This window comes from Ptychodera flava (genome assembly GCF_041260155.1).
Source record: "Ptychodera flava strain L36383 chromosome 3 unlocalized genomic scaffold, AS_Pfla_20210202 Scaffold_25__1_contigs__length_14229661_pilon, whole genome shotgun sequence".
NCBI lineage: Eukaryota > Metazoa > Hemichordata > Enteropneusta > Ptychoderidae > Ptychodera > Ptychodera flava.
Genome location: NW_027248279.1, coordinates 951,027 through 967,207, shown reverse-complemented (window position 1 = coordinate 967,207; position 16,181 = coordinate 951,027). Strand labels below are relative to the sequence as shown.

Below are 16,181 nucleotides of genomic sequence, written 5' to 3'. Positions count from 1 at the left end.
AATGAATGAAGTAAACCACTAAGTCGTCATTTTCAATACCCAAATTGAGTAATGTCAACACACGAATTATATTGTTATTGTATATAGAAGAGTTGTGCAGTGACGTCATAAATGAATTCATGTAAAAACTATGTTAGGGGAAAACCCCACCAGCCCTATATGGGAATTACATTATTCGGGACAGGGAGTAGTTTTCTTATATAATTCGTGATTTTTACGGCTTTGAACTTTGCTTGCTTGTGCTGTCCAGTGAAATAGAAATACGTTGAAGTTTGTTGTCTTTGACGTTTTATAAAACTTTAAGAAAAGAACTCTGTAACTAAGCATTTCGACTTTTCATACACCCACAGGTTACGTAGCGATGAGAAAGTAGACATGAAATAATTCCAAAACAATAGTATGTTTTGAGATTGTTAACAGGGCTGTACGTATCACACTCATTACGGCAACTCCCGATATGAAAGCCAGGCAAATTTAAAATATGCATGCACGCTTCAGTAATGCTGTAGTAAACTACAAAGCAAAATAACATTTGCCCGTGTGACAGGCCCTGTACAGACCCTGACACAACCTTGTGGTACAGGTCTGTGTCAGCAAAGACATCCCGTTGCTATAACAGGGGCTTATGTACAGGTCTGTGGCCAGTCCTGTGACGACATGGCTATATACAATGTTGTAGACACATTGATGTTATAGGGCCTGACATTTCTGCCTGTCACATCACTATATGTACTCAGCAATGTGAATACAGACCTGAAACAGGGTCAATATTTTTATGTGCATACAATTATGACTGTATTTATTTGTTATCAAAATTTGCGCATTTTCCGAAAATATATACCTCTGAAATCTGACAAATTGTCAGACCTTCTAACAGGCCCGGCAAATTCAACACTGTCATACCACTGTTCTTAGACGAAATTTCATTTGACAAACGTAATTCAATTTCCATGTCTCGCTCCATTCAGATTATAGGGCATATTCATTTAGACTTGTATCTTATGGGTTCGTGTATATATGCGCGAAACTTGGTCACCATTTAAATTCCGCTTGAAATTTTTGACATCTTGGTCATTCTGTATTGCTTTGATTTTTCTGATCGAATGTCATTAGGAATCCCTCTACGTTGAAACAAAACGAACAAAATGTAAGCACATTACTTCAATGAATACAAAATTACAGTGAAGTCAACGATAAATAGTGAAATGGGTCGCTTTTATGTTTGGAACTTTAGATACTCGTTTACTTGTATGGCGAGAGGCATGGTGATCACAGTGGTGAAGATAGTGATCTCTGAGATATTCGGAGATACACCGTACATTATCGCACCGGTAGTCGTTCTCATTCATGTATTTTCCATATTCATCTGACCACAAAATAAAGCATATAAAGCTTCATAATGTACCTTTTCAACCAAAATTTAGTGAATGTTACAGTAGTCAATCGTGCGTGAATCAGGTACAAACTTTTGGTGCTACTGATGCACAGATGATATAGACATGTATTTGTGCTCTTCAGTGACCACGAGCTACTTACCTTCTTAACACAATCAAAGAAAACAGTAAGCTGCGTTTCATTTGTTGTATCTCAATTTAACCTAACATGTAGAACAGTTCATAGATTAGCACCCATCCCCCCCCCTGGCACACTATCCCTATCAGTTTACCGTCACTTAATAACTTGAGTGGTTGCTGCGAGGGTGTCCACGATTGTCTCCACAGAGGTAGGGCCAAGTAATCTACCTATTGAGGGGTTGCTGCAAGAGCGCCTACGAGTATCATAGAGGGTGTACGAGTAGAAAAAAAGGTAAAAACAAATTCCCCTCAGGCAGGGACGATAGTACCGTTTTGCAGTTAGGTCTACATGCAGCCTTGGTTTCGAGGTCCCGTCTAGGGGCACCCTCAAAGTTGGCGTGTCGGTATGCTTTGTAAATGTCCGCTTTTCTTTTGAGAGAGTACCTTAGCTTTTCAGTAGAAAAACACAGATCACACATATTCCCTAACCAGATCTACCAGCTCTTGAGTAACTTTAGAAGGTGCCCCTCGACAGGGCCCAACAGATCGCGGCCCGACTATCAGTCGGTTAGGGATTGAGGAAATGAGGCATGGTGTCTAACGGAATTTAGTTTATGTATGTAAGAATACATGTACATAGTATTATTTGTGTGATAAGAAACTAAATGACTGTGGTATTCCAATTGATGTTTTGGCACAAGATAAAATGAAATTAAATGTATGATACAAGACCAAATATCAGGAGTGGCTTATAAATCATGATAATGGTTGGTGTATGGTAAAAGTTTTAAGGTATAGGTGAAGCTTTGTATGAGTGTGAGGAAACCACACTGACATTGGGTAGCCGACCCAATCCTATAATGTAGGATATCCTTGAGCGAAGTGATAAGGCTTTGAACATCGAGACGCAGGAAACGTCTCTGTAGTCAGCGTCATTACATTTTAATGAAGCCGTAGACTCAAGTCGTTGAAAAAAGTATTGTGTTGATTGTTTGAAATCGGCTATTGTGTCTGCTTTTTCCACAAAGGAAGTATTTGTTGTTCCCAGTAAACGTTTTTTGCCTGGTGTCTGAGTAGAACTTGAAGTGATGCAGCTAGTAATCCCCGATTCACGAATCGCATTTAAAGCAGCTATACCTACATATTCACGCAAATAGTCACAAATACACACTATATTACCTAAATTACTGAAGTTATGCGACCTACCGAAAACTTATTTTTCGTGAATTCTTTCCACATTATCAGAGTCAAGCCTTATGATATTTAACGATGTATTTATCAATTTGTATAAACCCTCATAAACCTAGCACTCATAATCAGCCTCGCTTGAAAATAATTTGTGTCTGGCCTTAACTCCTACATTTATCGCTTTACGACTCCAGTGAGGCGGTGCATATCTACGTGCACACTACCTACTAAATGCAGGTGTTAAAATTCCTCTGTATTTAAGTATCCGTATTTATAAAGGTTAAACGGACTGGTGACCTGAAAAGAAGGTTCAGACCAAATATTCTGCCGCCATTAGCATTCTAGCTCTTACATCGCCGTCTCTGTCGTCAGCAGGTGATTGAACTACACATATCGTTCACGTTGCCTCAAAGTCTCTCATCAAATTGAACGTAGACGTAAATATCTCAATCGTCATTTTGATTCGTTTTATTGCAGTATCGAGGGGCATGAAGCACTATCCAGAAACAGACTTGGCTTGGGAACTTGTAGGAGCCCCATTATGTTCATTACGTCATTCAGAGCAAAGAACATATGCTTATTACCCGGTCTTTTCGCCGCTTTCTACTTTCGTCACATGTGCTTTACTGCAAATTTGAAATAACTTGCCTTCAAACTTTGCTGTCCTTGACTTTTATACAAAAGACATTTAAAACCCAAACGATGCGTGCACCGACCAAACCACTCTGTAATTGAGCATGTCGACTTTTCATAAATTTTGGTGACAAACTGACGAGTAAGCAGAAGTTGTCGAAAATTCCAAACGGTAGATTTATTAGAGATTGCTTGTCACCCTATTATGCGTGCACGTTTTTCTCTCACAATGCTTAACAACTTAGTTATGAACGAAGCATTGAGAAAATCGATTGTTAAGTACGCTACTGATAATCACAGTTTGTAGCTTTATTGACGGATGATAAATTACAGTAACAATACAGGGTGCAAAGGTTGTGTCAAACTGTCGCTGATTCAAAGTAAATATTTTGATGAAACAACGAGACACTCAGAACACGTTGATCCAGACGTATTTTGTCTAGTTCATCAACTTTGCAATTATGTTTATGCATAAAAGACGATTTTATAAACGCTGTGTCACAAATACGTACAGAGTAAGTGTTAGACACTGCAGTTCACCAAATATTATAGACTGAAAGATTCGTCGCTCGAGAGCGCTCTCCACGCTCCCCTTCTGAGTTCAATAAATATTCAACAGCAATCTGCATAAAACGTCACATATTTTAGCGACCAAAACAGTTGTAGGCGTGACTAACGTTCTTTCATCGCGCTGCCGCATGTGACAGACCGCGTCCAGTCGTCGGAGGAGACGAGCGTAGGGAGCGTCCTCAGCGACGGATCTTTCAGTCTACAAATATAATACAAACTATGATTCAGGGAACGTAAGTTTAATAGCGGGTTCAAGTAACGTAAAATAAAGACACCGCCATACTATAGATACTCGCTCAAAGCTTCAAAAATTAGTGTTCAAAAAGCTATTTCTATGTATACAGACAGAAAAATACTGAGGGGATCAGTTTCAATGAAGAAAATTATCAAATACAATAGAATAAAGACTTGTAAAACTATATATATATATACATTTTCACATATGTTCTAATGCAATTTCTTAAGACAACATTTTCTAATGAAGAGACAAAACTGCTGAAATCTTGATTTTGATTTTCAATAGTTTTTTAGATTAAAAGTCTTTTCACACTGATGAAGTATAACAATTCATTCTAAATCGACGGAAATTACTAGTATTTTCGTTTGATATATAATATTATGAACCTTAGCTGGGTCGTTCTTGTGATACATGTTATAGGTTTCTTTTAAAGTATGGAGTTGTTGATTATTCGTCATTTCTATTCTTTCCCTGGTAATGTAATGTATGACAAAGCCCTGTCATTTGAAGAAATATTTGTTCAAGGCATTATGCAAGCAATTATTATTCACTGATTTTTTCCAAATAAACAATAGTCTTGTTCCGTAGATGTTGTATCTAGTACTCAATTTAGAAAGGCGAACGCGTCCAATGATGTGAAGAGTATTGAGTCATAAAACGTCACCATAACTGTGAGCACGTCGCCTGCTGTGTGAATACTATGGGCACAAAACGTCATCAAAACTGCAAATCATCCACCAGAATAAACATAATCAGCGATACCAGTACTGTAAGAAAAGCAAGTAAAACATGAGATCCTTGCACGATCACTGAACAATATCAGCGATAACAAATGCTATTCTCCGGAGGTGTCTCGCTATGACTATAGCGCATATTGTCCATGAAATCCCTCAGCACTTAAGACTTTAAATGTTCTTTTTCAAAAATTTATTGTTTTTGAGAGGGTTAAAATCATAATATTTTGTTGTATGATTTTTGGTCTTGGTCTAGGAGACAGAGTTTATGTAAACTTAATTACAAGATGTTTCTTACGTATCGTAGTCCTTTAACTATGTAGGCCCAAAACTCAGTTTTTAAAACTCCGGGTCCGTAGGTAATGCTTTACTTTGATTTCTCTGATCTAAGGCATCCCTCTACGTGGATAGACATCGAACGAAATTTCAACACATTAATCTTGCAGTTAACATAAATGATCAATACCGAATGGGACTCTTTTTTCTTTGTGGGATTTCCAGCCACTTACCGACTGAAGTACTTGTTAAGCGCGAGGCTTTCCCATGGTGATCACAATGGTCTAGATAGTCGTCTCTGAGATATTCGGAGATACACCGTCCATTTTCGCACCGATAGTCGTTTTCATTCCAGCACTTTCCGTCTTCATCTGATCACAAAATAAAGCGACATAAAGCTTCATAATATTACCTTTTAAACGAAGATTTAATAAATGTTACAATAGTCGGTCGTATGTTAATCAGGTACAAAATTCTGGTGCTACTGATGCACAGATGAGATAGACATGTATTTGTGCTTTTCAGTGACCACGAGGTAATTGGCTACTTAACACAATCACTGAGCACATTAAACTGTGTTTTCTCCATTGTACGCCAATCTTACCTGACATGTAGAACAGTGTATAGATTCCTTTGAATCCCTTTTCGTTTTGAATAGCGTCACTGATGTGCATTTCAAGTGTAATTCTGCCGCTTGAGACGAAGCCATTCCCATGATGCCCCTGGCACACTATGCCAATCAGTTTACTATCACTGAAGATCTTTATCATTTCCAATCTATTGTCACATGGCGTAATGATGCCTGTCCGAAGAAGAGAAAATGTTATTCGCAGATTTGTATCGTATATTATCAAATTTTGGATTGGTGATGTACTAATACTATAATATTTGTAAAGCTGAGAAAATCGCGAATCATGTCCCTTTACCACGACTTCACACAAAGGTCGCAGTACACTGGTTTCTGTGTTGCTTAAATATCGTAATATTACTCCTTGACATGTAAGGCTTTACCCCAAATCAATTATACCTTGCTCTTACATACACTTCGCTCCAAGGCTAGGAAAACGCGTCAGATAAACATTCCCCCTAACTTCATATGTATATGTCACTATATAACTTTTATCATCTTAAGCTGTCTGACGACATACACAGTTTTACAGAATGATGAATACTTCTCAGCTCTAATGTATCACCTTGTACTTACCTGAGTGGAAGTCAGGTGAATACGTTGGCCAGGGCATGTCGTCTTTCAACCAGCAGTTCTTACTTCTGGTATCAAAGCCGTAAGACACGCATGCATCAGTTTCATTACAAAGCTGACAGCATTCTTCCACTTCATTGACCTTATGAGCAAATCCATCGTTTATGTCTGAGCCATGTCTTCCTGTGTAAGATTCGATGTTGCAATCTGGATCTGGAGATATTAGTCGACAAACGCTGTAAAATTCCAACCGTGTGCAGCAACATATATGGTAAAAAACACACCAATGTCCTTCAACGTAAAATGCAGATTAATGAAAATTCAACTCAATCCAAGAAAACACTCAAAAGACTTGCTAAGTTTATCTAAAAGGAACAAATATAGCAACACCTATTCAAGCGGTCGATATCGCATAGAAGACCACCAAACTACGAGAATGACAGAAATAAAACAGGCCACAGCAGCTCAAAGGTCAAACTTAAAGCCTTTTATACTACCCGCACTTTGATCACACTTACAGTCGTAACAACAATAACAACAAAATGAACGGACAACACAAACAATCAAACATAAATACTTACATAAATAACGCACATACTTGTCCGCATAGCTACGAACCTAAACACACACTGTACACACATACGTACGTACATGAGCTACATGTACATCCTACCTGATCAATCTCATCAGATAAAGTGATATCTGTAAATTTTACGTATGTTTGGTCGTAATCTCCGTCGTTCCTGATATCGATCTCGTATTTTCCTTTCACAAGTTCGGAACCGTTCGGGTAGGCTCGGTGAGAAGACAGTTCACCACCCCTTGCCTTTGTTTCAGCATCTTCCATGACTACAGGGGACAAAGTCAAGTAAGTTAGGAGTGGAATCGTGTAATATACCAAATTCCTTTATGGAAATGAAAAGATAGCATAACGCTACTGTTGACAAGTCAAGGTTCTGGTGGTTGGACAAAGGCAAAGGATATCAGCATTATCGTGTGACTTCTTTATAGAAACTGTTGTGTTGCTTTCCATGGTTAAGTAATGGTTTTAAATAGCGCGTTTAATTTTCCAAAAAAAAAATTATGTAATAATATGCAATTAAAGCAGTACAGTGCACTGTACTGTACTGTACTGTACTGTACTGTACTGTACTGTACTGTACTGTACTGTACTGTACTGTACTGTACTGTACTGTACTGTACTGTTCTGTACTGTACTGTACTGTACTGTACTGTACTGTACTGTACTGTACTGTACTGTACTGTACTGTACTGTACTGTACTGTACTGTACTGTACCTGCTTTACAATAGTGTAATGTACTGCAATGTACTACTCTGCACTGCACTTTACTGCACTACATTGTATTACACAGTACGTTACTGTACTATACTATAAATTACTGTACTGTACTGTACTGTACTGTACTGTAATGTACTGTACTGTACTGTACTGTACTGTACTGTACTGTACTGTACTGTACTGTACTGTACTGTACTGTACTCTACTGTTCTGTTCTGTTCTGTGCTGTGCTGTGCTGTACTGTACTGTCGTGTCGTGTACTGTATGGTGCTGCGTTAGGCTGTGCTATGCTGTGATGTACTGTTCTGTACTTTGCCGTACTGAACGGTACTTTACTGTGGTGTGATGTGGTGTGGTTTGGTGTAGTGTGGTGTACTGTATCATACTGTACAGAACTCTACGTGCCCTACACTTCTGTAGTACACTGCACTGTAGTGCTCTGCACTTTGCTGTGCTGTGCTGTGATGCGTTGTGCTGTATCGTAATGTACTTACTGAACAATTATGTCAATTGATGTACTCTACTGTACTCTAATTTACTGCAGTGTGTTGTGGTAGGGAATATTGTACCACGCCGTACTTTAATATAATGTACTGTATTTTAATGTGCTGTACTGTAGCATACTGTGCTGTGCTATACTGTACGTTACTGTACTGTACTATACTGTCTACTGTACTGTACTGTACTGCACTGCACTGTACTGTACTGTACTGTACTGTACTGTACTGTACTGTACTGCACTGCACTGTACTGTACTGTACTGTACTGCACTGCACTGCACTGCACTGCACTGCACTGCACTGCACTGCACTGTACTGTACTGTACTGTACTGTACTGTACTGTACTGTACTGTACTGTACTGTACTGTACTGTACTGTACTGTACTGTACTGTACTGTACTGTACTGTACTGTACCTGCTTTACAATAGTGTAATGTACTGCAATGTACTACTCTGCACTGCACTTTACTGCACTACACTGTATTACACAGCACTGTACTGTACTGTACTGTACTGTACTGTACTGTACTGTACTGTACTGTACTGTACTGTACTGTACTGTACTGTACTGTACTGTACTGTACTGTACTGTACTGTACTGTACTGTACTGTTCTGTGCTGTGCTGTACTGTACTGTACTGTACTGTACTGTACTGTACTGTACTGTACTGTAGTATCTTGTACTGTATGGTGCTGCGTTAGGCTGTGCTATGCTGTGATGTACTGTTCTGTACTTTGCCGTACTGAACGGTACTTACTGTGGTGTGATGTGGTGTGGTTTGGTATATTGTGGTGTACTGTATCATACTGTACAGAACTCTACGTGCCCTACACTTCTGTAGTACACTGCACTGTAGTGCTCTTCACTTTGCTGTGCTGTGCTGTGATGCGCTGTGCTGTATTGTAATGTACTAACTGAACCGTTCTGTCAAGTGATGTACTCTACTATACTCTAATTTACTGCAGTGTGTTGTGGTGGGGAATAGTGTACCACGCCGTACTTTAATATAATGTACTGTATTTTAATGTGCTCTACTGTAGCATACTGTGCTGTGCTGTACTGTACTCTACTGTACTGTACTATACTGTCTACTGTACTGTACTGTACAGTACTGCACTGTACTGTACTGTACTGTACTGTACTGCACTGCACTGCACTGCACTGCACTGTACTGCACTGCACTGCACTGCACTGCACTGCACTGCACTGCACTGTACTGTACTGTACTGTACTGTACTGTACTGTACTGTACTGTACTGTACTGTACTGTACTGTACTGTACTGTACTGTACTGTACTGTACTGTACTGTACTGTACTGTACTGTACTGTACTGTACTGTACTGTACTGTACTTTACTCTACTGTACTGTACTGTACTGTACTGTACTGTACTGTACTGTACTGTACTGTACTGCAATGTACTGTTCTGTATTGCATTGTACAGTAATGTATTGTACCATGATGTGATTCACTATTCTATACCGTAAGGCTCTATTGTAACTTGTCCCGCACTTTTCTAATGTCCGAGCTACGAGGCGTTGCGTGTACAATACAGACATGATCGTCATTTTTGACGGTGTATGGGACGCCAGGAATTACTGGCAAACAACTAGGTTAAACAGACCTGTGTAATCAGTCCTTGTTGATAAGGGTGTACCATCATCTTGAATAGGCGTCACCGTGAAATGGAAACCCTTAGCAACGTTTGACCCGTCTGATCTGAACTTTAGGAATATTCGCCGTCCAGATGTTGTAATTGACCCTTGCGTCTTGTTCCCGCAATATTTACCGAGAGGCGGACCAGTTTCATCGCTTCCGTCGAACACTGTCAGGTAGTCCTTCTTACATTCCTCTGACATTTCCAACTCAAAATCTGACCAGTTCAGCTGTAATGACATACCGACAGAAAGCATCTATTAACATGTGCTTCTGTAAAATTATATTTTGCACATCGTCTAGTATATGTCAATGTTTTTAACGATTGGAAACTAAGAAAAATATGCAAAATGATTTAAATAAAAAATAGTAAAGTGAAATTTCGACAATAATCTTTAACGCGGTGTAATCTTACCATTATAAGTTGTCCCGTTCCCGCTATGTAAGAATATTCACATATTTTGTAGATCGGGTAATCTTTTGGGTAAAAAGGTGATTCGACATCTGTTATTTGTGTAATATTTTTCCGTTGATTGCATTCAACTGAATAAAAATGGAAAAAACAAAAACAGAAAAGTGAATTAGCTAGTAACAGAGTTTCTATGTATGCAGATGCATTGTACATGAATGAATGGTGCATTCGCGATAAGGGTCAAGCAGTGGAAAGGCAATTGATTTTGTGTGCTGTAATTTTGCCATATTAAAGCAAACAACAAGCCAAAAAATAACAGAAACGGACAACAAACAAACAAACAGACAGACAAACAAAAATTAGAATGAATTAATGAATGAATAAACAAACAAACAAACAAACAAACAAAACAAAATTATATGTTATCCGGAGCTCTTTACATATTCCATATAAAGTAATATTATTGTATTACAAAAATAAAACCCTTGTAACGTCATTTAAATATTGATTTCCCTACATTAAGATATTGCTTGTATTTCTCACCATCATGGCAGTATTTTCCAATGAATCCCGGAGCACACACACATTCGTATAATGTCCCATTCTGTACACAACTCCCGTTATTTTCACAGGGTAGTAAAGGGCATGTCTCGCCGTCTTTACCTGCTCCGCGATTGTCAGAGTAAGAAATACAAATGACTCAACATTATTTGTTTATTCATGTAGTGACACAAAGAAATAACACGATTAGACTAATTTGGGATAATTGGATGGAGAAGTAAGATCGTTTTATCCTACAACTGTAACCTAATCTGCTTTTCTTTTGAAGTTAACACACTTGTTTTTTATGAGTAATTTGTAATATTGCAAAATTCAGCTAAATGGCACCAAACAATTCTCAGAAATTAAAAAAATATAAAGATCAAATTATCCAAAATTAGTTCCAATCGTGTTAAATATTTCTGTTTTAACATCGTCTACTGTTTTGTGTAGAACAGATAAGAAATTGATAGGTCCACACCTATCACTCTACTCTTTAGAGTTGAGTCGTCTTAGATTTTTTTTCTGGAAACAAAGGAAGATAGGCATTATTAACATTCCGCTGATGTTGTAGGAGGGCTTGTGATTTAAGTGACGATTGCTATTATTCTCATTGCTTCTTCACGTCTTCCAAACTTGGTCAATTAGGTGAGTGTGCTGTCAATAACAAAGTAGGATAAATAAGCTTTCCCTGCAACTTACCTGTTACTGCACGCAATAGATTGATCAGAGCTACCAGGTAGACTGCAGTTGCCACCCTCATCATATTATCTTGGTCTGCTGACAAAAGAGGTATGTTACATTAAAAAATTAGTAATAATGGTTAAATGGCAACGTGCTAAAACGATATTTGAACTAAACACGTCATACTATACCCTCCAAGGACTTCACCTAGGAACGTACTGGGGACAAAATTACGAAGCGATCTCATTCATTCGTTGACATTAACGTTTGAAAACCAGAAACCAAATTGAGCTGTCACGCTCAATGGAAGATCACTCCTGACAATTTTTTGTACAAAATAGGATCGTGTAATTTTAATTCATTAGTTGATTCCGGTACAAAAAAGGTCAATGATAGTTTTTAGGGAGGGTTATTTAGCAAACGTTTGTTTTTTATGACTTTCCACCAACAAGCTATTTATTGCCGAAGTAAGTTCGTTCCTTAACCTGTACTATCGTACTTTGCGATGAGGCACATGCATTGCATGAAATACCACCTTCCCTTGTTTGAACAGAAGGTAAGTGCTATTACAACGTAGGACATTTTAAAGGTAGAACGTTCCTGAGGTACAGATATCCCTGCTCTCAAACGTTTATAATTCTAATCTGATTTACCACTTTGGGGGCTCATTTTAAAGCTCTTTAAGTGAGAAAAACTTTCATTGTCTTAATTTGGTGCAAATCGAACATTTAATTTTACTCATGGAGTTAATACAGGAATTGCAGTCATTTTGAGTTTTAAATATCGCAGATATTAACAGATAATATTGCGTGGGAACCCGTTTTTTATTGTTGATTTGGTAAGAGAATGCCATAAAGTGAATGCCATGTAAATAATTCGTTTAAGAAAGTTTGAGCAACAGTTACGTATTTCACTTTCAAGACTCATACTACCTTAAGGACGGAAAAAGCTCAACTTAAGACCCAAAAGCCATGTTTCCCTAAAAGGATGTATGTTTCAACTCACATCAGTGTATGCTGACATTCAGATTCATGTTAAAGTCGTGATACCTACGAATTTGTCCACAAGGCCATGGGTCCGCCGCTATTTCACCCCATCTTCAATCGATAGATATTGAGATACAGTCACTTAAGAAAGTGAAGACCACTAAAATTGTCGAAGTAATTAACATCAAGACAGTTTATGGTCGCAGGGTCAGTTGAGGTGGTAACATTTTGGTAAAGCATGCGTAGCCGAACTGCGGTAGCGATTGTCGTATTTGACCAATATCAGTCGTGTAGGCGTAATAATTATAGTATCATGCATATCGGCAAGAAATTCCTTCGGCGGAACTTTTGGCTAAAATTACAATATACTATGACTGACAGTGGTGACGATAATATTATATCATTTCATAAAGAAAGCATTAAACATCGTATCGGTTATTACCCGTGTTTGTTGTTGTTATCTCGGAATTAATTTACAGTTGACTAGATATTCAATTTCCAATTTTTTTGAAAATACATATTAATGTCTTCGGTAAGTAAAGATAATTTCAAAGATCGATATTGTTACTCGAATCGCGGTCATACCATGATGCGGCCTAGTCTTACAGATGGTAATTACATCTAACATTGTACACAGCGAGACAAAGCAACTTTCCTAGAAGTAATAAACTAGCTAACATCAACATTTTATATCGAAGGGCTCTTGCACTTTTCTTTTGAATATCAAAAATGGAGTGAAAAATCTATTACAGAAAGGATCATAACATCAAACAGATGTTTGATTTTTAATATAGTGGCACCTCACAAGTACGCTTAAAAGCTTTCGAGTTGGTCCTAAAATGTAAATAATAGCAATGTTGTAGACGTGTATGGTACGCGGCTAAGCACCAATAATAACCGCTAGCTGTGGGGTTTGCCGCCAGGTGTTCGGAGATCTATCGCCGCCTATGGTTGTCACTCGTATAAATTACAAGCTTCAGGTTTGGTTTAAGGTCAGAAGGTTTAAAGGCGTACGTTACAGTATGTCTCTCATACTCTTTTATAGTTGGTTGGCAATGGAAGCATTGTTATTACAACAATGGGTGACTGCAGTTTATGGCTTTTGAAGCATGATAAATGATCCAGCAGGGTAAAGTAAATTTAAATACTAAGCGGTCTTATGATGAGATCATGGATTTATATAACTATGAAGTTGCAAGTGGGTGATTAACAATATTTTCAGGAAAAATACATTTTTGAATAGTATTATTTCGAGCGTGACGTTTTTAATGTAATTAAGGTCTTACGCTCGATTGAAAGGAACATTACAAATGACATACACTACCGTCACTGTGTAAACATTACTAGTCTAACAGCCGTTGTCAAAGGGCAAACCTGTTGTGTACTCTGCGCAGATTCGCGACCAGAGACGTGATGTAATTCAGAGGCGTATACATATTCTCAAACGAACGAACACACCTTGGATAATCACATACCTTAAGATAGTTAAGTATCGACAAGAACCTTGTAAATGTTACGGAAACAATAGCTTCAAGAACAACCGACTGTGAAAGTTGGGTAGAATACCAACTAATAGAAATATACCGGCATGCAGTCTGTAAAATGTGTAAAACAACATGACCAAACAAACAAACAAACAAACAAAAACAAATGAACAGTCCTAAGACACAACATAGAGGCTGATTTCAAAATGAAAGTAAATGTGAATTTGCCTAATTTCGTATGGCCGACGCCAGTTGTTGCTTGACCTTAAACTTGACCTTTGAAATCATTATTAAATGTACCGACTTTGCGATTGTTCGCGGAGTGTAATACGAAATGTATATCTTGCGATAGTGAGGGGACAGCATAACGCCTCTGTTCGTTGTAATGTAGATGTTTACGTGTATCAAAATCGACCAACGCCATCGCCACAACGTGTACATAGGTTTCATTTACAGATTATCTCCAGAACCTGAGACATCGCGAACAACTACTCTTTCGATATAATGTCATTTTACGTGAATGCTATTCTATATGTTGTAGACCGAAGTCATAAGTAAACAGAACGTTAAAATACTCTCAGAAAAGTAAATGACCAAGGCAGATTAAATGCAGGAATCCATTTTCAGAAAAGGTTCAGAAAACGTATTAATACTTACTTTAACGTCAAATGCACGAAAAAGGCGGCACACAATTACCTCTGGTTGTCATGAGAACTGCCTCTCCTTACGATCTCAGTGAAGATTTTCCTAGTGAGCAACAAATCTCTGTAAGCGGTCGGTTATGACATATCTATTCCAATTCTGATGTGATGTACAGAATATCTGTCTCTAATTCGTGTCAAAATAACGACGTTATAGTTCCTGGAAGACATGTATGCTACCTTTGTATACTCGATGTGAGGGGGTTTACGTGTTTCTATTTTGAGTGAGTCAGTTCGGGGAATCCCCACCTGAGTGTAATTTGGATAAGCGAGAATATTTGCATGATGTAGAACGCGCATGCGTATATGTAGGCCATGTCCGAGCGACAACAGTTTGGTGTATATCAGCAACTCATACGGTATTCAAGTGTCATTGAGGTCATACACAACATGTCATTAGTAATACTGTGCTCAACTTTAACCCATAGTATACACCACTGGTGACCCTGTAGTGCTTTAACTGACATAAATGCCACTTAGCAGGGGTTGGGTGGCGCCAGACGCATAGCTTAGTCGATCTGAGAGTGTCACAAATGGGTTGAACTAACATGTAACGCAGAATCTAATGCTCAAAGAGAACTGGACCAGTGCAATAACAACTCAAGTCTTATGTACACACAGTGACACCTCACAAAGGTAGTATTGTTTTATTGAGTTACTTAACGACTGAAAAATTAATTACACACTCTATGAAAACATCGCGTCCTGGTATTACATTGGTCAATGCGAATCACGTGACTACATCATAAAGTTCTATTTTGTGAGAAACCTCAGCAAATTCATATACATACCTTGAACCCAATATAAACATGATCTTTGTTATGCATTTTCTGCTTCTGCATTTTGGCTTAATTGATTACACCTATCAAGATAGGAATAATGGTTTCGTAGCAGCGATTATGCAGCTTTGATGGATGTGGACGTGACAACGGATATATTTCTGCAGTTGGGTCAACCATAGAAATTTCCCGAGGGTCTATGGGCCAACTCAATAAAATGGTAGTGCTAAGCACCACAAACAGCGTACCATGAACCCAGCAGACCCTTTTCACAACAAAAAACAACGCCCTCACCGTATCGCTCCGTCGTTATATAGTCGGACGAAAGGGGGAGCTTTATGTACTAAAGCTGATTATCGGACAGTGGTACAATAATAATTTACTGACATTTTAATAAATTTTCAGCATAAGCACGTAGCGGTGATTGACATTTAAAGAAAAACAATCGAGAGGATATGCCTTCGACATGCGTAGGAATCCTAACACGAATTATTTTCAAATATGGTGTTTAGTTTGATGCTAATTGAGATTAAACCATGAAGATAATTTGATAATCATGAAATATATAACATAATTATATCTTACATCACGTTTGAAAAGGGAAATCTTAAGTTTTTTTTTTTTAATATCAGAATATCGTTTTACTTAAAAGATGTTTAAACTAAAGTAATTGAATCATATAATATCATACCAGTACATTATGGCGCAAATGCAGCAACCTGATTGGTCGAGACGTACAAAGAACCGTGGCATATTCCCGATGTACCACAACTGACACACGT

At 38.1% G+C, this 16,181-nt stretch overlaps 1 protein-coding gene across 2 annotated transcripts; it reads right to left on the bottom strand.

The window, feature by feature from the left end:
• Nucleotides 1–3,605: 3,605 nt before the first annotated feature.
• Nucleotides 3,606–14,837, bottom strand: LOC139125314 (bone morphogenetic protein 1-like). Of its 2 annotated transcripts, none has more exons than XM_070691417.1 (10): nt 14,577–14,837; nt 11,468–11,542; nt 10,769–10,888; nt 10,229–10,356; nt 9,782–10,043; nt 7,028–7,203; nt 6,358–6,567; nt 5,758–5,955; nt 5,387–5,524; nt 3,606–4,910 (listed from the first exon to the last, which is right to left on the bottom strand). In XM_070691417.1, the coding sequence occupies exons 2-7, from the start codon at nt 11,529–11,531 to the stop codon at nt 6,517–6,519; spliced, it is 801 nt and encodes a 266-aa protein (XP_070547518.1). In that variant the 5' UTR covers nt 11,532–11,542; nt 14,577–14,837; the 3' UTR covers nt 3,606–4,910; nt 5,387–5,524; nt 5,758–5,955; nt 6,358–6,516. The 2 variants fall into 2 exon arrangements, with proteins under 2 accessions (XP_070547518.1, XP_070547517.1); XM_070691416.1 differs by having other exon boundaries at nt 11,468–11,545; nt 14,577–14,817.
• Nucleotides 14,838–16,181: the final 1,344 nt, after the last annotated feature.

What these genes read in the sequence shown, in the direction of transcription:
- LOC139125314 (XM_070691417.1), bottom strand. Translation starts at nt 11,531, where the DNA reads ATGATGAGGGTGGCAACTGCAGTCTACCTGGTAGCTCTGATCAATCTA. An exon ending in GAACGGGACAACTTATAATG is followed by an intron (nt 10,044 to 10,228) that starts GTAAGATTACAC and finishes ATGTCATTACAG; the next exon opens with CTGAACTGGTCAGATTTTGA. An exon ending in TATCTGATGAGATTGATCAG is followed by an intron (nt 6,568 to 7,027) that starts GTAGGATGTACA and finishes TAATATCTCCAG; the next exon opens with ATCCAGATTGCAACATCGAA.